The following is a 25,443-nucleotide window of genomic DNA, read 5'->3' on the forward strand; positions in this document are numbered from 1 at the left end:
ACACTGTTGGTGGGAGTGTAAATTAGTCCAACCATTGTGGAAGACAGTGTGGCGATTCCTCAAGGCCTTAGAAATAGAAATCCCATTTGACCCAGCAATCCCATTACTGGGTATATATCCAAAGGACTATAAATCGTTCTACTACAAGGACACATACACACGAATGTTCATTGCAGCACTGTTTACAATAGCAAAGACCTGGAATCAACCCAAATGCCCATCGATGATAGACTGGATTGGGAAAATGTGGCACATATACACCATGGAATATTATGCAGCAATCAGAAATGATGAGTTCGTGTCGTTTATAGGGACATGGATGAATCTGGAGAACATCATTCTCAGCAAACTGACACAAGAACAGAAAATGAAACACCGCATATTCTCACTCATAGGCGGGTGATGAAAAATGAGAACACATGGACACAGAGAGGGGAGTACTAAACACTGGGGTCTATAGGGGGAAAAGGGGAGGGCCAGTGGGAGGGGGAGGTGGGGAGGGATTGCCAGGGGAGAAATGCCAAATGTGGGTGAAGGGGAGAAAGCAAACAAAACACACTGCCCTGTGTGTACCTATGCAACTGTATTGCATGCTCTGCACATGTACCCCAAAACCTAAAATGCAATAAAAAAAAAAAAAAAAAACTAAAGATGAGGAGGAAGCAGCCAGGATAAGGGCTTGGGGGAAAGCTCACCAAGCAGGTATAAACTCTTCCAAGGATGATATCCATATATTGGCCGGGCGCAGAAGCTCATTCCTGTAAACCCAGTACTTTGGGAGGCCAAGGTGAGAGGACAGCTTGAGCCCAGGAATTCAAGACCAGCCTGGCAACATGGTGAGATCTCATCTCTAAAACAAACAAACAAACAAAAACCAAAAACCAACATATATTTATGGTAGTGCTGTTCCAGGAGGCAAATGTGGTACTAAAGCATGCAATAACTAGGGGTTGGTTTCCAAACTTATTTTACATTCATGCAACTAAATTCAAAACAGCCACTTGAAATTACTGACAGGAGGTTATTATATAATGCTATGGAAACATGCACTCCAGCCTGGGTGACAGTGAGTCTCTGTCTCAAAAATAAAAATAAAAATGGGCAAAAGATCTGAAGAGACACTTTACCAAAAAAAGATATATAGATGGTACTGCAGCTTGAATGTCCCCTCCAAAACTCATGCTGAAATTTCATTGCCATGGTAACAGCATTGACAGGCTGGGTGATTAGGTCAAGGGCATGAGGGCACTGCCCTCCTGAAGGGATTGGTTTGTTACTGTGGGCATGGGTTAGTTATCACAGGACTGTGCTCCTGATGAAAGGGTGAGGTTCAGTTCTCTCTTGCTGTGTCTCTCGTGTGTACTTCCTGACTGTGTGTTATGATACAGCAAGAGGCCCTCACCAGATGTGGCCCCTCAATCTTGGATTTCCTAGCCTCCAGAGCCATGAGCCAAAAAAACCTTCATTTCTTTCTAAATTACCCAGTCTGTGGTATTCTGTTATTGCAGCAAAAAACAGAACAAGACAGATGGCAAATGAGCATATGAAAATATGCTCCACATCATATATCATTAGGAAATTGCAAATTAAAGCAGCAATGAGATACCACTACACATCTATTAGAATGGCCAAAATCCCAAACATGGGCAACTCCAAATGCTGATGAGGATGTGGGGCAACAGAAACTTTAATTCATTGCTGATAGGAATACAAAAGTGAAACTGCCATTTAGAACACAATTTGGCAGTTCCTTTTTTTTTTTTTTTTTTTTTTGAGACAGAGTTTCGCTCGTTACCTAGGCTGGAGTGCAATGGCGCGATCTCGGCTCACTGCAACCTCCGACTCCTGGGTTCAGGCAATTCTCCTGCCTCAGCCTCCTGAGTAGATGGGATTACAGGCATGCGCCCTCATGCCCAGCTAAAATTTTTTGTATTTTTAGTAGAGACGGGGTTTCACCATGTTGACCAGGATGGTCTCTATCTCTTGACCTCGTGATCCACCCGCCTCAGCCTCCCAAAGTGCTGGGATTACAGGCTTGAGCCACAGTGGCTGGCCGGCAGTTCTTTCTTTTTGTTTGTTTGTTGTTTTAAGACAGTCACGCTCTGTCACCAGGCTGAAGTGCAGTGACTGTGATCTCCAATCGGCAACATCTGCCTCCTGGGTTCAAGTGATTCTTGTGCCTCAGCCTCCCTAGTAGCTGGGATTACAGGTACGTGCCACCACATCCAGTTAATTTTTTGTATTTTTAGAAAAGATGGGGTTTTACCATGTTGGCCAGGATGGTCTCGATCTCCTGACCTTGTGATCTGCCCCTGCCTCAGCCTCCCAAAGTGCTGGGATTGCAGGCATGAGTCACTGTGCCTGGCTTTTTTTTTTTTTTTGAGATGGAGTTTCACTCTTGTTGCTCAGGCTGGAGTGCAATGGTGCGATCTCGGCTCACTGCAACCTCCATCTCCTGGGTTCAAGCAATTCTCCTGCCTCAGCTAACGAGTAGCTGGGATTACAGGTGTGCGCCACCACGCCCTGCTAATTTTGTATTTTTAGGAGAAATGGGGTTTCTCCATGTTGGTCAAGCTGGTCTCAAACTCCTGACCTCAGGTGATCCGCCTGCCTTGGCCTCCCAAGTGCTGGGATTGCAGGTGTGAGCCACCACACCGGCTTTTTTTTTTTTATCTGAGACAGGGTCTTGCTCTGTTGCCTGGGTTGGAGTGCAGTAGCTTGATCATAGCTCACTGTAGCTTCTAACTCCTGGGCACAAGTAATCCTTCTGCCTCAGCCTACCAAGTATCTGGGAACACAGGCACGTGCCACCACACCTGGCTAATGTTTAAATTTTTTTTGTAGAGATGGGGTTTTACCATATTGTCCAGGCTTTTCTTGAACCTATGGCCTCAAGCAATCCTCCCACTTTGGCCTTCCAAAGTGTTGGGATTACAGGTATAAACAATGATACTCTGTCCCAGAGTATGCTTACAAAAGTAAGCAAAAAAAAAAAAAAAGCTAACAAAAGTAAGCGTACTGTCACCATATGATCTGCAATTGCACTACCTGGTATTTACCCAAGAGAGCTGAAGACTTATGCCTTCACAAAAACCTGCACATGGATGTTTGTAGCAGCTTAATTTACAATTGCCAAAATTTGGAAGCAACTAAGATGTCCTTTAGTAAGTACTTGAATAACTAAACTATTGTATATCCAGATAATGGAATATTATTCAGTGCTAAAAAGAAATGCGCTATCAAATCAAGAAAAGACATGAAGGAAACTCAAATGCATATTATTAGGTGAAGGAAACCAATCTGACAGGGTGATATATAGTATAATTACAACTATATGACATTTTGGAAAAGGCCAAACTGTGGAGATAGCAAAAAGGATCGGTGTTTGCCAGGGCTTGTGGGGAGGGACGGATAATCGGGAAGCACATAGGGGATTTTCAGGGAAGGAAACTATTCTGTTTGATACTATAATGGTGGGTACCTGTCATTACACTTTTGTCCAAACCCATAGAATGTACATCATCATAAGTGAATGTAACGTAAAGTATCATCTCTGGATGACAACATGTCAATGAAAGTTCATGAATTGTAACAAATGGATCCTCTGCTATGAGATCTCAGCAGTGGGGGACACTGTACATGCCTAGAGGCAGGAGGTATATAAGGACTCTCTGTATTTTCCATTCAGTTTGGCTGTGAAACTAAAATTGTTCTAAAAAGTAAAATCTATTTTTAAAAAAATTACCTCTGTTCTCCTTCTCTGCATTATTTTTCTCTACACCATTCATAATGCTACGATGCCATATATATATATACATATTTATATTACAGGTTGAATATCCCTAATCCAAAAATCTGACATCTGAAAAGCTTCAAAATCCAAAACTTTCTGAGTGCCAACATGACACAAGTGGAAAATTTCCACACTTAACCTCATGTGATGGGTTGCAGTCAAAATGCAATCAAAACTTTGTTTTATGCACAAAATTATTAAAAACAGTGAATAAAGTTTACCTTCAGGCCCATATAAGATGCATATGAAACACAGATGAATTTCTGTTTAGACCTGGGGCCCATCTCCAAGATATCTCAGTATGTATATATAAATATTCCAAAACCATGGCTGGGCTCAGTGGCTCACAAATGTAAACCCAGCACTTTGGGAAGCTGAAGCAGGTAGCTCGCCTGAGGTCAGGAGTTCAAGACAAGTCTGGGCAATATGATGAAACTCCATCTCTACTAAAAATACAAAAATTAGCTGGATGTGGTGGTGCACACCTGTAATCCCAACTACTTGGGAAGCTGAGACAGGACAATCTCTTTGACCCGGGAGGCAGAGGTTTCAGTGAACCAAGATGATGTTACTGCACTCCAGCCTGGGTGACAGCGAGACTCTGTCAAACACACACACACACACACACACACACACACACACACACACACACACACAGAGTATGTATGTATGTGTATGTGTATATATATATTTTTTTCCACCCAAAGTCTGAAAAAATCTGAAATCTGGAACCCTTCTGTTCCCAAACATTTTGATAGAAGATACTCAACATAGGCCAGGTGCAGTGGCTCACGCCTGTAATCCCAGCACTTTGGGAGGCTGAGGCGGATGGATCACGAGGTCAAGAGATTGAGACCATCCTGGTCAACATGGTGAAACCCCGTCTCTACTAAAAATACAAAAATTAGCTGGGCATGGTGGTGCGTGCCTGTAATCCCAGCTACTCGGGAGGCTGAGGCAGGAGAATTGCCTGAACCCAGGAGGCGGAGGTTGCGGTGAGCCGAGATCGCACCATTGCACTCCAGCCTGGGTAACAAGAGCGAAACTCTGTCTCAAAAAAAAAAAAAAAATAAGAAAAGAAAATACTCAACATGTGTTGACTTGTTTTGGTTTTGTTTGACTCTCCTTAATAGAATTGTTTAAGTTATACAAGGGCAGGGTTTTTCCCCCCTATTTTATTCATGGCAATGCTCCCAGACTCTAAAAGACACCCTGTCAAAAAGTATGGCTCATGGAATGTTTATCTAAGAAATTAGTACTCTGGTTCAAATCCGGGTGCCCCCCTCCAAAAAATTAAAAATTAAAAAAAAAAAAAAAGAAATTAGTGCTAAGATTTACCATCAGATCAATGTCCTGTCCTGCTTCTTCTGTCCTAGAGAATATGTTTTTGCAATGAATTTATGGATATAATATCTGTCTCTCAAACAGCATTTCTAAAGGTATGAATATCAGCCAGGGTAGCCAAGCTGGGCTGTATTAGAGCTTAGAGTTGGGGAGAGGAGTGGAGACCACTTGCTAGAAAGAGGATCACAGAGCCTCCCATGGATCACTTAGTGTAAAATAATAGTAACAATATCCAAGGACATTTATTACTTTTTTTTTTTTTTTTGAGACAGAGTCTCGCTCTGTTGCCCTGGCTGGAGTGCAGTGGTGCAATCTCAACTCACTGCAACCTCTACCTCCCAGGTTCAAGGAATTCTCATGTCTCAGCCTCCCGAGTAGCTGGGACTACAGGTGTGCGCTAATTTTTGTATTTTTAGCAGAGACTGGGGTTTGCCATGTTGGCCAGGCTGGTCTCGAACTCCTGACCTCAGGTGATCCAATTTATTACAATTTTACATTGCCATGGCTTGTTTTTTGGTGTTACATGCTGGAAGAACTGGAAGCCTTCCAATTAAAATATGTTCTGACTCCAGGATTTTCGCATTCACTAGAATTCAACCAATATCCCAAGTTAGGTCATCACCCTCACTACCTGCTCTGCAGTGCTCCAGTGCTCAAAGGAAGTAGGTATCTGCCTTGTACGACAGTAATAAAGAACAAAAAGTGCCTCTACGATGTGTAGAACTAAGACAGGCTGAGGTAAGATGCTGGCCTACAGTGATCTGAGACACAGAGCCCAGCCTAGAGATGACCAGCCCTGGAATCAAAGCCCCTTGTCCTGGAGAGAGATGCAGGGGCATCTTTGGGGTTTCGTTGTAGCACATTCCCAATAATGGGAAGGGGAGTTGGGCTGGGAGGAGCCTTCCCCCATGTGACTTTTCTTCCACACCAAAAAGAAAATCAGACAAGTGACACACATCACAAGAGCTGAGGCGTGAGTTCCAGCGACTCCATTTCACCCCTAGGTGTTAGCAACCATCTGGGTCACTTGTCAGAAAGCAAAAGCTTATATAGGAGTAGCTGGAACCAGCTTGTCCCTGCTGGACAAAGGCTGCTCCTGGTTCTTGGGCTTGGGAAAAATATGGAAAGAGGTTCTGAGTTTGTTGACCTTGCTGAAGCTTGAGATTAAGAAGGGTTCATCTCTTTCCTACCTCATTCGGAAAATCTGCAACTTTTCTCTTTGAATTTCTAAGCATCCTTTATATGTACTTTTTCATTTCAGCATTGATGATTCATTACATATAAAACTTCATTTTATTTTTCATAGCTTCCTGAAACTGTTCAAATAATTAACTTTACAAATTAAAAAACACAGGTCATATATTCCGGGATCTGATTCGGAAAACTATAGCTATCAAGGTTGTCCTCCTCAAACAACATTTTTCTCATTTCTCTCATCAGTTAAGAGTCTACTGTGTCCTTGACAGTGAATTGAGTTATTTGGGGGGGGAAAAAAGCCCACAGGTCCAACAGAAGAATAAATAAAATGTGGTTATACGTACAATGGAATATTATTCAGCCTTAAGGAGGGATGACATTCTAATACATGCTACCCATGGACACACCTTGAAAACACCATGCTAAGTGAAATACACCAGACAAAAAAGGACAAATATTATATAATTCTGCTTATCTGAGATATCTTCAATAGGCAAATTCACAGAGACAGAAAGTAGAATAGAGGTAGGTTACTAGGGCCTGGGGGAGGAGGAAGGCATAGGGAGCCATTGTTTAACAGACACAGAGTTTCTGTTTGGGATGTTGAAAAAATTCTGAAAATTGATAATAGTGATGGCATTTATTGCCACTACTTGTACAATTTAAACATGGTTGAAATGGTAAATCTTTTGTTGTTTATATTTTGCCACAATAAAGACAAAGGAAACATTTGCTAACTTGGTAGTTGAAAAATGTTATCTCATTTTTATTTACATTTAAAATAATCTTATTGATATATTTTTTGATTTTTAATAACAGCTGATTCTCCAAGATCCTAAGATTTATTCTTAGAGATAAACTTACTACTAGTGTCTCATGGTCTATACATTATTTTATGGGGAATTAAACTGTTACTAAAATCCACTGTGGTTTTCCTATTACTTATTGTAGCAAACATTGAAAATCTCTGTAGCACTAAAATTATTTGTTAAATGGTTTCAACTCTGATATTTTTCTCTTATGTCAGAGCCATCTCTCTGGACTTCCCACAGCAGACTATTTACTTCTATTAAGCAAACTTGCTGATTAGCCTGCATGCAGGTATCCATTAGCATAAGGACCAGGAGGATTTTTATGTAAAGAGCTTTAGGACCCTTGAGGATGGTGCCAGGGCTGAGGATGGGCTTGTACTTGGAGAAAAACCAAGGTAGACAGAATCAATGGGGTTTCTGTGAGTGGACACTTTCAAATATTTGCTGTTTCTGTGAGTGAACACTTTCAAATTATTGAAAGTAAATTATTGATTTTGAAATACTGTGGAAAGTTAGAACTTTAATGTTGATTTGGATGTAGAAAGCAGGTGAATAAATAGAGGCAACTGGCAAACACGCTGGGTAAAGGGTATTTATACAATGACCGAATCATGTCCGTCTCCTTCTTAAAACTCTTGAGAGGTGTTGTTTTTTTTTTTTCCTTTTTCCTATATCTTCTTTCCTTTTATTGAAAAACACTTTACAAAATGTCAGTTAATGGCCGGGCGCAGTGGCTCAGGCCTGTAATCCCAGCACTTTGGGAGGCCGAGGCTGGAGGATCACAAGGTCAAGAGATGGAGACCATCCTGGTCAGCATGGTGAAACTCCGTCTCTACTAAAAATACAAAAAATTAGCTGGGCATGGTGGCGCGTGCCTGTAATCCCAGCTACTCAGGAGGCTGAGGCAGGAGAATTGCCTGAACCCAGGAGGTGGAGGTTGCGGTGAGCCGAGATCGCGCCATTGCACTCGAGCCTGGGTAACAAGAGCAAAACTCTGTCTCAAAAGAAAAGAAAATGTCAGTTATGAAAAGCAACAATGAATCAACAGGGATATACTAGTGGAAAACACAATATAAAACTTAAAATGCCATTAGCTTTTGTAACTGATTAAGAGCACAAAATTTAACAGGCAAAAGGTCTGTTTTAAACAAATTTTCTAAAGCAACATATTTTTAAAATTCTCCCCATCAGCTATGTACAACACTCACAAATATAATGTGTGAAGGAAACCTGTGTTACACAAGAAGTTATATCCTGAATTCTTCAAGGAAACTGATGTTGAAATCGGAATTAAAACGAGTCAACAACAGGTTAATCATATTTTTAAATTGAGTCTTCAAATGCTGCGTGGCACAAAGCTATACTGTATAAAGTACCGCTTCTAGCAAAAGTGCTTTTCCAGAAAACCAAATCAAAACAATGTAATCAGCCAACCAAGGAGGCTACAGCCGAACATGAGGGCTACACCTTCCCGTATCTTGCTAGAAGATCCTATTTGTCCAGAAAAGACTAAAATTTCAGGACAAAACAGGGACATTTAAAACATTTCTTACTTTACCCATTTAAAATTTTCTGTATTTTCAGCATGATCTAGCAGAAAGAGGGCTGCTGTGAGAACTGGCTATTTTCTCTCTGTGGAGACTGTCATGCAGCCTGGATATTTTAGGCTCCTGTGCATCCCTGACCAGTATCCCGCCGTGGTCAAAAAACTTAGCAATGAACTTGGTGAACTCAGCTTCCCGCAGCTGCCTTCTCCTCCCACGGATGAAGGTCAGCTTCAGGGTCTATTTGTCACTGACCCTTTTAAGACTGGAGGGCAGCTCCCAAACATCAGGATCTGTTCCTGCAGGATCCTTGCCGTTGGCCATAAGACGCTCTTCTTTTGTGAGGTATAAATGGTCATGGCTGGGTGCCGCGGCTCACGCCTGTAATCCCAACACTTTGGGAGGCCGAGGTGGGCAGATCACTTGAGGTCAGGAGTTCAAGACCAGCCTGGCCAACATGGCAAAACCCTGTCTCTACTAAAAATACAAAAATTAGCGAGGCGTGGTGACATGTGCCTGTAATCCCAGCTACTCAGGAGGCTGAGGCACAAGAATCACTTAAACCTGGGAGACGGAGGTTGCAGTGAGCCCAGATTGTGGCACTACACTCCAGCCTGGGTGATACAGCAAGACTCTGTCTCAAAAAATAAAACATAAAGATAAAAATAAATAAATGATCAGAATCCCCATCATCACAAAATAGGATGCACATGGCCAAAACAGGCTGACCCTAGAAAGGGGTGCATAGAATCCCAAATCAAAGCCACTATGGCAGGGAAAGAGGAGCGCATTCAGATGGTGAGGTGAGTGTCAGTGAGACCAAAATTCTCCACCTACTTGTATTTTTCCAGAAGTACCTTTCTGGCAGAATCAACCAGATTTTTTCACAGCAGATCCATCCCACTTGTCAGTTTTTCCATGGTTCTCATCTGCCTTCCGCTTATCCAAGAAGCCACTGAGGCCTGTCACGCAGCTGGGACCACTGCCCGCCCCACTACAGCCTCTGCCACCACCACTTCTCCTGCCCTGGGCAGCTGCCACCATCTCGCTGTGAAAAGCTTTGTTTGAAAGGGTTTCAACCTTTAGGAAAAGCCACCGATGGGTAAGAAGACTCTAGAAGGCCCACCATGCTCTATCTCACCCTTCCCCTCTCCTCACACCCACCTCTTCAGTCTCAAGTTTTGGTGCTCCCATTCTCACTAATAATGTACCTATGTTAAATATTTTTTACCATTTCTGGAAGGTTCTTGAACTGAGGTTATCATGCTATCACTCAATTCCTTAAAAAAAAATAACAGTTTGAGATATAATTCACATATCATACAATTTATAAAGTATACAGTTTAGTAGTTTTTATTATTTTTTTAATTTTTATTTTTTGAGCTGGAGTCTTGCTCTGTTGCCCAGGCTAGAGTGCAGTGGCACGATCTTGGCTCACTGCAACCTCCATCTTCTGGCTTTAAGCAATTCGCCTGCCTCAGCCTCCCAGTAGCTGGGATTACAGGTGGATGCCACCATGCCCAGCTAATTTTTTTCTATTTTTAGTAGAGAGGGGGTTTCACCATGTTGACCTGGCTGGTCTCGAGCTCCTGATCTCAAATGATCTGCCCGCCTCAGCCTCCCAAAGTGCTGGGATTACAGGCATGAGCCACCGTGCCTACTTCTTCATGTTTTTATTAGCCATTTGTATATCTTGCCTTGAGAAATGTCTGGTGAGATCATTTACACATTTTAACATTGGGTTGTCTTTTTATTGAGTCATTATTTCCCAATCTCTAACTGGCTGATGCTCTTTCTCATTGTTTATCTTCTCCCTGTTTTTTGATAACCCCTAGTGCTGCATTCCTCCCACTTTGACAGTCTCTTAAGTGCTTTGGTTAATGTCTACCTTCCCACAAGACTGCTGATTCTAAGACAGCAGAGACTATGTCCGTCTTACTCACTGTTGTTGGTTATTGGCCCATTACTTTATACATTTTAGGTTTCCTGACAAGCATTTGTTGAATTGTATTGAATGTTATTTTCACAGTTTCTCTTGTGTCAGGAGGGTTGCTGTCTCCATTGAAAAGGTTTTTTGGGTCACCTCCACTCTAACCATTTGTGGTCCTGACTGCTACCGGTTGGGGGCTGTCCCAGAGACTATTCATTCTTGTGCCCTAGTAGAGCATAGGTTTGGAGACTGCAGCTTCCATAGTGCTGGAGGATCCCTAGGGTGAAAAGCAGTAAGTGCAGCTCACGTGTGAGGTGAGATTTGGTCGGAGGAAAGTGAGTTGATGCCATATGAACTGTCTACCATGGCCACAGCTGGAGTTAGAGGTGAGGTGGAGCAGAACTGTGACAGGGCACCAGAGGCGTCAGACGCACCCAGTTTGTCAGAAACTGCCTTCTGTGGCTGAAATCCAGTTGCAGTTATTGTGCCTATTAAGATGCACAACCTGGCTGGGCGCGGTGGCTCACACCTGTAATCCCAGCACTTTGGGAGGCTGAGGCAGGTGGATCACGAGGTCAAGAGATCGAGACCATCCTGGTCAAGATGGTGAAACCCCATCTCTACTAAAAATACACAAAATTAGCTGGGCGTGGTGGCGTGTGCCTGTAATCCCAGCTACTTGGGAGGCTGAGGCAGGAGAATTGCCTGAACCCAGGAGGCAGAGGTTGCGGTGAGCCGAGATCACGCCATTGCACTTCAGCCTGGGTAACAAGAGCGAAACTCCGTCTCAAAAAAAAAAAAAAAAAGATGCACACCCTGACAGACTTGTATATGGAGAAAACCAATGCAAATTTTTTTGGGCAAATTGCTTTCTACTCCTGCATCAACTACTTATTGAATGTGTTGTCCCGAGGGAGGGGATGTGCCCTTGGCCCAGGGCAGGATTTTTTCTTTAGCTGTGGATAATTTCTGTAGAGCGACTCAGCTAAAAGCTGTCACCAGGAACACTCCCAACAACTGGGAGAATGAGTGGCTCACATCTGCAAACGGGATCCGAGAGGTGTGCTGTCAGGCTTGCGCTATTCAGCTCCACTTGCTTCATAACACAAATAAGGGGGGCTGCTCCCCCAGGCTCCAAAGGGCTGATCTTTCTGGAATCAGCTGTCATACCGCTGAGCTTACCAAGATCACCTCTGCCATGCCCTGCAGAGGGCAGAAAGTCAGCCATGGGTCACCACTTAAACACATGGGCCATCTGATTACCCGCTTTCCTGACCTCAACTGCAGGGCTTAACAATCTCAAAACAGCCTCTAAAATCTCCCCTAAATTGAGAGCTTCCATCACCCTAAATGTAATGGCTTCCAAGGCAAATGTAAAGGGCTGTGATAATCTGGAATATGACAGGTTCAAACCCTTACTTTGCCACTCACGTTCATGGGATCTTGAGCAATGTAATCTCTCTTGATCTCAGCCATGAAATGAAGTAACGGTAGAGCCTCATAAGGTTTGCAATGGACAGTCTCTCATGCCTCCTAGCACTGTTGAGGCAAGGGGACCCAGTGAAATGCATTTTAGCAAGTGGTTCTCCCACTCCACCATCACCATTGTGTCCTGTCCATCCTTAAAAATTTGGCTCAGATCAGACATTGCTTCCTAGAAACCACGAGCCTGGGTTGATCTTTACCACAGCCCCACAGCACCCAGTGAACACCCTGCTTACTTACCATTTTATCAAACTTGCTTACTTACTTGCCACATTGCCTTATTCCGCCCCTCCACACACAGCACCCCACCACTATGTGGCTTTTTGTTGCCTCAGCAACCAGCACATAGTAGATGCTCAATAAATATAGGAAGAAAGGAAGGAGACTTTTAAATAAAAATTTAAAAAACCAAGAAAGGAGAAAAATTGATTGAAAAAGATAAGAAAAATTAGACAGGTACTAATTCAAAAGAAATATGGTAATGGAAATGAATAAAACATCATTCTGAGTTACGGTCTTTGTCAAAATAGACACTAGGCATGAGCAATGAATGAACAGGAAACTAGTTTTAAGTACTTATACCAGGGCAGAGACCAGGAGAAAGATGAGAAGCTGGCCCAGCTTGTTGGGATGCTCCTGGAAGGCTATGGTTGGGGTTTAACATCCAGCTAGCTTAGCTTACAGCTGCTGAACACACTAATCAACGTGTTCTATTATGCATTTGCATGTAGCAGGCACTGCACTCACCCTCTCCACTACGGGAACTTACAGCTATTCAGAGACAGACACGTATACTGACTCCAGTAGTCAAGGTGAGCTAATGTATCCCAGCAATTACCACGTGCAAATCTCTACCCTAGGTGCATCAACATATCCTCCTGAACCCGCTGAAGAGCCGCCCTGCAAGGATGAATCAACAGGCTCAGGGATGTTAGATAACTGCCCAGGACACGTGAAGTCCTGACATGGACACTCTAGGCTCACTCCTAAGTTCTTTTTTCTATGACTCACTTTCCTGATTCACCTGCATGTCATATCCAACCTTTGCTCTTTCATGCAACGAAACCATCTCATATGGGCCAGACACCATGTTAGGCATTAGCAACAGAACAACCCCCCGGGAACAGCACAGTCAGCCCCTGCCCTCACAGAGGTTAGCATTTGTGAAAACAGACATTAAGCAGGTAACGAGAGGCATGAAGTGTGCATGACATGTGACAAGGGAGAACACACAGGATGCTAACCCGGGTCAAGCAGTTCAAGGCAAACTGAAGCTCTTAAATCTGAAGTGACGAAGACTCATTAGGAGTTGGCTGAAGAAAGTCAGAACTACGAGGGAAGGAAAGTGAACCAGGCACATGGAACAATATATATGCAAAGGGACAGAAAGAAGGTGCATTTAGGGACTGTAGAGAAGAGTGGCTAGAGAGGACAGCAGGGTCCAGATCACAAACTTCACATGCACACACTTGAGACTTAATCCTAAAGCAATTAGAAGGCACAGCTTCTAATTCACAAAATTCTTTCGCCAGAGAAAAGGCAGAAATCACTTCATTTTAATACCTACCAAAAGCCTATAGGATAGTCAGGTCAAATTATTCTCAGGTCCACAGCAACTGACATAGAATACCATGGGGTAGATCCCATAGGAACAGGAGGGAAGAGCTGCTTTCCCCGAAACTCTCATTACCACTCCCTGCTGGCCCAGGATCACCAGGAAATTGACCCTAGGAGGAAATATAGAATACTCGGGGAGAGTAGGTCCAACTCTGGCCCTTGGGCCACTAATATCTTAATTATCGAAGTTGATTATATTGTGCCATTACATTGCCAGTTATAATTTGTACAAATTTTCCTTCCTCTGGCTTGATCTGTCTGCTCCCCTACTCAGCATAGAAGTATTTTTGCTCTCAGGGATGAATCCTAGTGGCCCGATGCTCCATCCTCCCTCCTTGCCCCTCTCTGCAGGCCCTGTCCCACAAGGAATTAGAAGAACATAACTTGCTAAATTTCAGGAGTCAGCAAAGAGTGGACACCTTGTTTTAAACATTCCTACACCAGGTAGGCAGTATTCTTGGAAGAGTGTAATAAAAGCCTCTATAGTTAAGTTAAACCAGCAAGTAAACTAGCTCCCTAATTGAAATGTGCAAGACAGCCTTAGGAGCATGTTAAGATGACAGAAAAATGAAGATGCGGGAAAAAAATACAAATCACTGATAGTAAAATAATTTTATTTCATTTCTTATTTTAAAAAAGGTAGCATTTCAACATATAAATTTAGACTCAAGATTACAGTGTATATTTGCCAAAAGGAACACCCCTGAAAGATGGCTTGCCTCAGAGCTGAGTGGCCACAGGGAAGCACGCTCCACGCTGAGTTTCAGCAGAAGTGCTTTCTTAAGACTTCACAGCGGCATTTCCCAGTTCCTCAGCCCTGCCTCCAGGGCTTGTGGCTGCTAAGAAAACCCACAGCCATCACTTTGGGGCAATAGCTTTTGCTCACGTAACTAGAAAACATCTCTAGGAGTGAAAGTACAGAGGTCAATGATCCAGATTCCCCACAACAATCATCTGCGGCAACAATTCAACAGGCAAAGAATTTATTTTTATAATCCAAAAGTTCTTTTAAGAACTAAAGAACACAAAATTCATTCATAAAGAGAATTTATAGAATTAAATGAGCAAAAATGAAAAATTCTTTTCTCCATATTACAAATGCCTCTATAGGATAAGGCCCAGCGGGGAAAGACCCATTTACTCTGGGCTTTCCTTTCCCAAATAAAGTGTTTGGCACAACCAACAAGCTGTCACAAGACTGACAGGCCTGACAGCTGAAAGGTTTCTAGAAGTGGTCCCATGAATTTTTTTGTTGAGCGTCAACATAGTGTTCACAAGAGGTGTCTTAACAAGCTGCAGAAACAGGCTGAACTACGCGGCACACTGCCCCAAAAAAGTTAACTGAAGGGAAAAAAAGGTCCACGTGAAGTAGATCTCCTATTGCCACAGGTTAACTGTCATCTCTCATGGAAAATTAAATTCGCTGGCTGCCCAGGATGTCCGTGGAATCCTGATCTCCTGGGGGAGCTGAGAGCTGGAGAAACCACCTGAATTTAAGCATCTCAGGCCAGGTGGGAAGGAGACAATGATGACCCAGGAGGCTTTCTAGGTGACTTTTTGTTCCACACTATGTGGGCTCCAGACGAAGAATCTTAAGGAGAATCAGTGTGCTTGTGACCGTGACAGCCCTAGGACTTGGGCCTTTAGACAGAGGTGATGGGGCAAATGACTATACCCCAGATCCAGTTTTAAAAATATAAACTTCCGGCAATTATGATACAACACTGTGCAGCAAACTGCTAGGGATTGTACGCTGCTCCTATTTGTGGTTAAAGCCCTGTCCTACTCTTGGCCAGTCAGAGCTGAAAGGTAACACACAAGGAGTTGGCTGTGGCTAAAAACAGGCACCTTAGTCAAGCATGGCCTGCGGCAGTGATGCTGACAGTCACCACCCAATGCAGGGAATGCAGGGCCCCAGGGCTTTGGTTCAGAGCAAAGCCTTCATCTCACCCAAAACCTCACACCAAGCCCCCTGTATCTCTGAGCTTATGAATACAACAAACTAGTGATTAGGAATCTCTATAAGAACTCTGGTTGGGTAGCAAAGCTCAGGTCCCTGCAGGCCACCACTGTGACTGCAGGAAAACAGAAAGGTGCAAATCGTATCAAGTACATGGTTGCTCAAGTGGAAAATCATTTCCTGGGGAACTTCAGCAGCCTGGAACTTAATCACATGGATGAAGGCTGGGACTGGGTCCCAAAGAAAGAGCCTGGGTCCCAGATAAAATCAGTCTTCTTGAACTTACCATATCTTTCTCAGGCCTCTCATCTCTTGAATAGCTCAGCACACATTTCCCCAGGGGACCAATGTAAACATTATTCAACAGATCTCAGCTTAGGAAAACACAGCTTGTTATATAGTGTTTGACATTCCAGTGCAGGCAGTATCTCAGCATCAGACTTTCCTCATTCATGAGTAGCAGTTTAGAAAGGAACACGTATAGGATACTTGACAAGGCTGTGGCTGAAAAGACCATTTGTGTGTCAGACAGCTGGCTCTATCCTCCACTCAGTGGACTACCCAGGACCATCGCAGGAGAGGCCGAACAGATGAAGTGTAAGTTCTCTGAAAATCTTTAGAGTCGGTATAACCATTGTTCCCACTTAACCCCTTGGGCCACATCTTGATATGGAGAACATTTCCACCTCTTGCATCAACCTGTGCCCTCTTTGTTTTGGATGAGGTTCTCTCCAGAGGGTTCAAGAGCCTCCTCAGAGGGGAGTGAGCTTTCTCTTCCAGTCCTATCTGAATATTTCAAAGCACATGAGGAGTCCACGAACATGTTAGGGATGTTGCTGCCAAAGTAGATCTTACTGTTAGAAGCAATGGCCTGGTACTTTTTGAGCTCCAGATATTCTGGGGTCAATTTGTGCTGTGTGGGGGGCAAACGAGAGCAAAGGCATCAGGATACTTTGATGTAACAGTCTTCTCTCTCCCTACATACATTTCTCCTGTTGCTCTCCTGAGTATCATGAGTCAAGTCTGAGTAACTGCCAATGACCCTCTCTCACTTTGGAGAGTGGCTATCACATTAACAGGTGCGTTCCTGACTTAAAATTCCTTCAATAAGCTCCTGACTGAATGCAAGAGAAACCATTCACTTTTTAATAAAAAGATGTGGGAGGTCAGAAAAGAATCTGTGATAACTAATGATAATAACTAATATTTCTACAACAACTTTCATTTCATCTAGTTGAATTCAACCTGGAATTGGTCTGGAGTTTCTGCTGATTCTCTTTTCTAAAAAAATTATTTTTATTTTTGTAGAGATGGGGTCTATGTTGCCAGGCCGGTCTCAAACTCCTAGCCTCAAGCGATCTTCCTACCTTGGCCTCCCAAAGTGTTGGGATTACAGGTGTAAGCCACTGCACCCAGCCCCCACCCTTTTTTTTTTGAGATGAGATCTCACTCTGGTGCCCAGGCTTGAATGCAGTGGTTCAACCACAGCCCACTGCTGCAGCCTCACACTTCTGGGCTCAAGCAATATCCCCATGGAGGCTACAGGAATGAGCCAGCACGCCTGGTTCTCTGCAGATTCTCTTGAGAGACACAGGTCAATGGATGAGAGAAGAACTTCAAAGGATGAGCTGGTGTTCATTATCTTATCATTAGCTGTGATTCTGCTTTCTTGAACAAATTCTAGAACTGGAATAAAATCTCAAGACGTCACCTGATCTGGCCTTTTGCCTTTCCCCAGAAGCTGGATGTTTAAGCTGTTTGTGATAGATAGATGTTTGTCAACCACCAGATCTCCCTGTCACAGTGTTGTTTTGTTTAAATCAGGATGCCAAGATATATCTAACCAGAATCTAACCGGATTTGATTAAAACTCATTTCCACTGTTCCCTGGAACATATGCCTTCCAAAGCCCCTCAGACCCTTCTGTGATCCTCTCCTTGAGTCCTGGCCTATCCCCAGGCAAAAGCCCATCTTGTCCTTCACAGTCCTATATTTATTTTCCACACCTGACATCTTCCACTCCTTGGATCTCTATCTTCTCCAGTTGATTCATATCCTCTGTCAAAACACTGCATTCAAATCTGGTCATAGTACACAACCAAATTACTTCCGCAAGCCTTTTTAATATAGGTCAGTATCTAAGTCACATTTTTCAAAACGGTCTAAAACTACTCTCCTTTCTGAAAAAGGCTGACCTCAATGGCAGGGTTTTGAAACTTGTGCCTGACTAGCTTCTCCCATCAGATTTGGACTGCTAGTTTCCTCAACTCGAGTTTCCTGTTGTGCCTTTCTCTTGGCCAAATTCCATTCCGTTTCTATAGAACTGTGTCTTTCAATGTTAAGTTCATTTTAAAATTTATATTGGTTTTCAAAGTACTGACAACATTCATTCTAACATATCTTATCATTTCTTCTAAATATGGATTATGTTGTTCCTTTCTAAATTGAAAGCCCTGTCTATATCTTAAATTCTGACTCTAACCCTTCAAACTGCATCAACCACTTCAGTAATCTCTTTCTCAACTCTTTCTCTGTTCCAATCTGCTCCACAATAACCTTATAAATCTTGGATATATCCTTTCCTTCTCAGAAGACTATCAGATTTCTAGCTGCCTCTTAAATGGCCCCTGCTCACTAGCCATGTACCCTCTAGCCCACTTACCCCAGTCCTTAGACCAAATTGTCACCTATATATCACCTAACCCCCCTTCTCAAGTTATCCCACATGAAATTCCTCATGACTGGAATAGTTTTTTAAATCCAATAAACAAGGAGAACTCAATGGGGGGCATTTGGAAATACGTGTGTGTGCACATGCATGTGTGTGTGTATCTGTTAAAACAATTGGTGAACACTACTGACATTCAGTAGACAAGGGCTAGAGATACAAAATATCCTACAACCCATGAGATGGTCTTCAACAATGAAAAAGTATCTCCACCCAAAATGCCAGGAATGTCTGATGAGAAACACTGCTCTAATCAAGCTTAGTATCTTCCCAAAAAACGACCTTATTTGGAAGGATATTCTAAATGGACTTACTCTTATCCTGTCACTCTTATTTCAGAAGACCTTCAACTTTACTAATTATTGAGCCTTATATAGCAGTACAAATGAATGCATTTACAGCATGTGACCTGTGTTTATGTACGTTAGCCTTTGTCCTAAGCGCCCTGCTTTTATAAGGAACTATACAAAGTTTCCCACCCAATGAGTGTGAAATATTTCTTGCTAATTGACTAATTGTGGAGGATGTCTTGGTGACTACACTTTCTTGACACTGGACAAAATCATTACTGTCATATCAGATCTCCTGAAAAGAGAAAGCAAAACCCCGAAGTGCATCATTAGGAAAGTGGCCCTGGGAGCCAGTCACCTTGTTTGAAGTGGCGTATTTGTGTGCAGCATAATATTCAGCATCTGCTTTCGCCTTCTCTCGGGCTAGAAATGCAGCATCTAGCAAATAAAACAAAGGAAAGGTGTCAATCCATTCCCTCAGCTGGCTAAGAGTCCCTTTCTCCACTGCCTAATATTTTGACTGCTTATTTCACATTGAAAATTTTTTTAAATATTAGCAGTTTTCGAGTCCCAGTCCCCAGACAGCTCCTTCTCAAAGACGAATACTCCTTTCACTGTCAAGTAACTCTCAGCTCATCTGAGCCTACTTGTTTTCTACTCTAAGTTGTTCCTTCTTTCCTCCACCCACTCTCCCACTTCCTATCACCCAAAGCCTCACACTCAAGCGCTAAGCTTCAAGTATAATATGTCCAGACATAAAAGCTCTGATCTATTTATTGCATTGTCTCAAGCCCCTCCAAATTTGATCCAGAATCAGTCAACAGAAGCAGACAGGAGGCACAATATATAAACAAGTGACTTCATGACTGAGCTAAGAACAACAACTCACTACATGAAATCAAGGATCCCTCCATAAAAATTATTTTTTTTCCCCCAACTAATTTGGTTTTTTTGGACAGATGGAAAAGAAACTGGTGGTGATGGTTTTTATTATCTTGTATATTCTTTATACAAGATTATGGATAGTCTGCCATATAAAGCTACCAGATATTAACTACCAAATAAAGTGGTAGCTAATAAGCTCCAATTCAGGGAAGAAAAGGAAAGCTGAGCTACCCACAGTCACAAACAAACCCAAAAGCTAGATATGTGATAGCAATTTTAAAAAATTTATTTAGACTACCAGGCCAGCTACTTCCTCCTGACCACACTATTCTGTCTATGACCTTTTCACCCGCAACAATCAAAGGCCTGATCCCTGGAGCAGGGAGGAGGCAGTCCGGGACAGCGCTTCGTCCTCTCCCCACAATGTACCTTCTATTTCAGAAATGCGCTTTTCAGTTTCTTTCTCCATCACTTTCTGCTGAAACCGAATTTTTGCCACTTGTGCAATCTTCTCTGCTTCTATAAACATGCAACAAAAGAAGACATATTCAAAACCATTTCTACAGAACCTGAGGCACTTGGAACCAGCAGCACACAGTCTAACACTGAATTACAGAAAGTTTTATGTGCTAATTGCTTCACTAAGTTTTATCTAGTCAGACTGCAAACTACTCAAAGGGAAAAAGGGAATTTATTTTCTACTTTACTCTTCTATTTTGACAGTGCTAGTTTTGTGGGAAGAAGGAAAAAAAGGTTAACAGTGCCAGTCCTTCATGCAACTCTGTATCAATGGTCAACAAGCTAATGGGGAAAAAAGATACTTTATGAAAGTACCACAGAACAAAAACAGAGCAATATAAACACATGGCAACACAGGACAATTAACTAATGAAACGTTAATTGTGGCAGATGAAACGAGTGAGGTAAGTGAAACCAAGGGAGGTCTTCTGTAAGGAATCTTAAAGGAAATAATGGATATGACCTAGGAAGACATGCCAGGAAGCAAAGAAAAAGACAAGAGCCAGGCATGGTGATTCACACCTGTAATCCCAGCATTTTGGGAGGCTCAGGCAGGAGGATCTCTTAAGCCCAAGAGTTCAAGACCAGCTTGAGCAACATAGTGAGACCTTTGCCTCTAAGCAAAATTTAAAAAATAATCCAAGCATGATGGTAAGTGCCTATAATCCCAGCAACACAGGAGCCTGAGGCAAGAGGATCTCTTGAGCCTGGGAAGTCAAGGCTACAGTGAGCCATGATCATGCCACCGCACTCCAGCCAGGGTGACAGTGAGGCCTTGCCTCAAAAAAAAGAAAGAAAGAAAGACAAGAAGGCGCAAATGAATAAGTCACAAAGGAAAGGTGATATGGAGCCAGCTGATAAGAGAAGACAACAAAAAATAAGAACAGAAAGAGGGCTAGGAGACCTGTATCCTCGGTGACAAGCTAAGGAGCTTAATTTTACTATACTCAGGATCTACTGTTAAGTTACCATTAGGGAAATGACATGATGGAAATGGTATCAGAAGAGGAGTATTCCAACTGCTGTAGGGAAATAAAGCAGAGAGCAGGGTGATTCATTTAAGAAGGTGAAAACAAGCATTGGGAATGAACATGTTGGTGCGGCAACCAAGTACATGCAGGGGAAACTCAACACCCTTCATAAACCTCTGGCCTACCCGAATGACCCAGGACAAGGAAGAAAGACTCCAATTACACTTTATATCCAATCCAAGAACATTCTCAATTTTCCTTTTCAGTCAAAGAGGATGGGTATTTTAAGACATCTTATCTCTGACCCCTAGGGAAAGTGCACAATGGAAAGAAAACTTCCAAGTGATTTCTTCATTCCAGCAAACAGTATGCTTTATGAACTACTCCAGGAGACAATTCCCTCTTTCTCCATCAACGTAAAGTCAATCTATATTACACCATCCAAAAACGAAATACTGTGTTTAACGGGGCTAGAAATTGAACTGAAAGTAGAAACCAAGATAAAACATGAATGAAAGGTGAGAGATTCAAAGCCTGCAGCTGGAACCCAGAGAATGTTGCCTGAAAATAGGGGGACTGTTGTGGTAATCCCATTCAACAAAGCTCTCTGTCATATGGGAATAAACCAATAAAAAGCACCTCCAGACTTCTAGAAAAATGGTGCAAAAGGTCTGAGAGAAAACCCTTTAGCTAACAACACCTTAAAATGCTAGATGAAATTTAGCAAATTTTTTTTTTAATGCATAGCTGAGTTATAAGAAAGAATGAGAGATCCTCAAGTGACTTAAGCCAAGGGGGAGCTGAGAGGCTGAATGTGGCATCGCCAGGGTGGTTACGAGACAAGAAGGGAGAGGGACCTGATTACCCATGCAAGGCCAGGAGATGAGGCCTTGTGATGTTAGAACTAAGACCCTTGCATAAAACTGAGACCTCTAGAGGGCTGCACCTTTAATGAAAGGGGAACTAAAACACTCTACCAACCAGCCCAGTTAAGAAGTAATCTTTCCTCTACCTAGACGCATCACAGGGAAATGGAACAACACTCAAATCAGAGAGAAACGTTAAAAACAAAAAGAGAAGAAAGGCTGATTACTCAAAAGGAACAATTAGACTAACAGCATACTTGCAAACAGGTACAAGAGGCCAAACAAAATTGAAATAATACTGCAATGATGATAAGGAAATATTAGCTTGCTTTAGAATTGTAGGCTAAATTACCATTCAAGAATGAAATAAAAGCATTTTCAAGCCAAGGAAGACTGAAGATGACTTCCACTCCTTAGTCTTCACTGAAAAAAAAAAAAAAACTACTAGTTAAGAAAAAAAAAAATCACCAGAAGCAATGGAGAGGAAAAAAATTTACTCAACACATGTCTATCAAAATAAATATTTACTATAAGGATTAATCATAATGATCATAATTGATGGGAGGATAAAGATAACATGAAACTAAAACACTATGTAATAATAATATGTAAGACTGGAGGACAGTGGTAAGAGTTAAAGCATTCTAAGGTATTGTTCAAGAAGAGGACAGAATGATTAACAACTAATTATACATTCCAGAAATAGAATGTAAAACTTCCAATCAAGTAAAAGGAAGAAAAGAAAATTCAATCAATTCAATACCAATCAGAAAAGGGAAAAAGAAGCAGAGAAAAATGCATGGTAAATAGCACATAATTAAATGATACAAACACATCCAAATACAGGAGTAACCACAATAAATATAAAAAGACTAAACTCACCAGTTAAAAGACAGATTCTCACATTGGATAAGATAACAAAATCCAGCTATATGCTGTTTACAAGAGACACACCTAAAACATAACGACATAGAAAAGTTGAAAGGAAAAGAATGGGAAAAGATACACCAAGAAAATAACTAACCAAGAAAAATCTGGCATAGCTATATTATCAGGCCAAAAAGATCTTAAGTTAAAAACATATCTAGGAATAAAGGTTATTACAAAATGGAAGCAATTCTCCAGGGAGATATAACAATCCTAAATCTGAATACTCTTAATGATATAGTCCTAAAATATATAAAGAAAAAATCACAACTCAAAAACCCATAGTCATAGTGGGAGATTTTAACGTATCTTTCTCAGTAATTGAGAGCTCAAGAAGGCAAAAATTCGAAGAATACAGACGACGTGAACAACACAATTCATAAGCCTGACCAAATGGGTATATAAAGAAACCTGCATTCAACAACTAGAGAACATAGATTCAGTCTTTTCAAGCACACAGATATTTACAAAAAGGACCATGTACAGGTAAGCCACAAAGCAATTTTCAATAAATATTTAAGAATCCATATAACAGGTTTTCTTTTCTGACTACAAGGTAGTAACACTGGAAATCAACCATAAAAAGGTAGCCCCTCGAAACAAAATGAACCAGAAACTGAAACATATACTTTTAATAATTCATGAGCTAAAGAAGAAATTAGAAGGAAAATTTTTTAACAGAATTAAAACTAAATACCAATAAACAAAGTACATTTCAAAACCCGTGAAACATAGCTAAAGCAGTATTTAGAAGAACATTTATAATCTTCCATTTTTCCACTAGAAAAGATCGAAACTGGGCCGGGTGCAGTAGCTCACATGTATAATCCCAGCACTTTGGGAGGCTGAGGCAGGTGGATCACGAGGTCAAGAGATTGAGACCATCCTGGTCAACATGGGGAAACCCCGTCTCTACTAAAAATACAAAAATTAGCTGGGCATGGTGGTGCGCGCCTATAGTCCCAGCTACTTGGGAGGCTGAGGCAAGAGAATTGCTTGAATCCAGAAGGCGGAGGTTGCAGTGAGCCGAGATCGTGCCATTGCACTCCAGCCTGGGAAACAAGAGTGAAACTCCATCTCAAAAAAAAAAACAAACTATCCAACTCAAGAAATTAGAAAAGAACAAATGAATAAACGACAAAACTAAAAATAGATGGAAGGAAATAACTTTTAAAAAGTGTAAATAATATAATCAAAACAATAACAATCAACAAAATCAAAACCAAAAGCCAATTCTCTGAAAAGACAAAATAAAACAGACCTCTGGCAAAACTGATTCAGCAGAAGAAAAGGCACAAACAAGCAGTATTAGGAATGAGAAGCGGGCACACAGATCAGGTAGAGGTTTTAAAAATCATGAGAGAATTCTACAAACAAATTTATGCCCCCAAATTTGAAATATCAGATGAAATGAACAATTTTCTATGAAAATATAATTACCAAAACTGGCTTAAAAAGAAACATATATCTGAATAGACCTATATTCAATACAGGAATTAAATCAGTAGGTTAACTGTTACTACAAAAAGCAAACAAGAAAACAAAAAAGGCACAAACCCCACAAGACTAAGATGGCTTTTACAAGTTCTATCAGACCCACAAAGATGAAATGATACATATCTGATATATAATGATCTGATATACAACAGAACACAGAAAAGGAAGACATGCTCTTCAACTCATTTTGAGGATAGTATAACCATGATACAAAAAACCTTGACATTAATAGTATAAGAAAATTATAAGCTGATCTCATTTATGAAAATGAAGGTAAAAATTCTAAAAAAATTAATCAGCAAATTATATAAAAAATGTATATCATGACCTATATAATGAACAAGCGGTTGTTTATCCCAGGAATGCAAAGATGAATCTATTAATATAATTTACCATATTAACAGCTTTAAAAAGAAAAATCATATGTTCATCTCAACATATGTAGAAGAAAATTCTAGGCCGGGCACAGTGGCTCACACCTGTAATCCCAGCACTTTCGAAGACTGAGGCAGGTGGATCACTTGAGCTCAGGAATTCAAGACCAGCCTGGGCAACATGGTGAAACTCTGTCTCTACAGAAAATACAAAAATTACCTGGGTGTGGTGGCATGCGCTTGTAGTCCCAGCCACTCGAGAGGCTGAGGTGGGAAGATCACTTGAGCCCAGGAGGCTGAGGCTTCAGTGAACTGTGATTATACCACTGTACTCCAGCCTGGGTGACAAAGCAAGACCCTATCTCAAAAAAATTCTGAAAGTTTTAACAGCCATTCACAATAAAAGCTCTCAGCAAGCAAAGTACAGACTGAAACTTTATTAACCTTCGTTAAGTACAGCAAATGTCACTGGATTATTTAAAGAGATGAATGCTTGGCACTTTCTTTTCAACCCTGTACTAGAAGTCATAGCCTAAAGCAGTAAGATAGGAAGGAATAAAGGCATGTGACTATAAGAAGAAAAATTAAATTGTCTTTATGTGAAGATAAGGACCTATTGTCTGAAGCCCATGTGACTGTTCATGGGAAACCTAAGTGACTATTAGAAATAAGAGCATCTTCAGCAATATCGCTAAATAAAAAAA

The 25,443-nt window shown here is 41.6% G+C and overlaps 1 protein-coding gene and 1 pseudogene across 7 annotated transcripts in view; both read right to left on the bottom strand.

Moving 5' to 3' along the window:
• The window catches only part of ERLIN1 (ER lipid raft associated 1), a 74,534-nt gene that overhangs the window by 21,996 nt on the left and 27,095 nt on the right, over nt 1-25,443 (bottom strand). For 4 of the 7 annotated variants that reach the window (XM_035268770.3, XM_035268768.3, XM_035268767.3 and 1 more), the window contains exons 10-11: nt 20,015-20,104; nt 19,059-19,138 (exon numbers count right to left, since the gene is read on the bottom strand). In XM_035268770.3, coding sequence (XP_035124661.1) covers nt 19,059-19,138; nt 20,015-20,104 — 170 coding nt within the window. Of the gene's footprint in view, nt 1-14,319; nt 16,596-19,058; nt 19,139-20,014; nt 20,105-25,443 lie in introns of those variants that run through there. The other 3 variants (XM_002756521.6, XM_078346262.1, XM_078346261.1) reach the window with 1 other exon arrangement.
• Nucleotides 8,616-9,855, bottom strand: LOC144578724 (signal peptidase complex subunit 2-like; annotated as a pseudogene).

The sequence above is a fragment of the Callithrix jacchus genome, chromosome 12 (assembly GCF_049354715.1).
Source record: "Callithrix jacchus isolate 240 chromosome 12, calJac240_pri, whole genome shotgun sequence".
In the NCBI taxonomy this organism is placed as follows: Eukaryota; Metazoa; Chordata; class Mammalia; order Primates; family Cebidae; genus Callithrix; species Callithrix jacchus.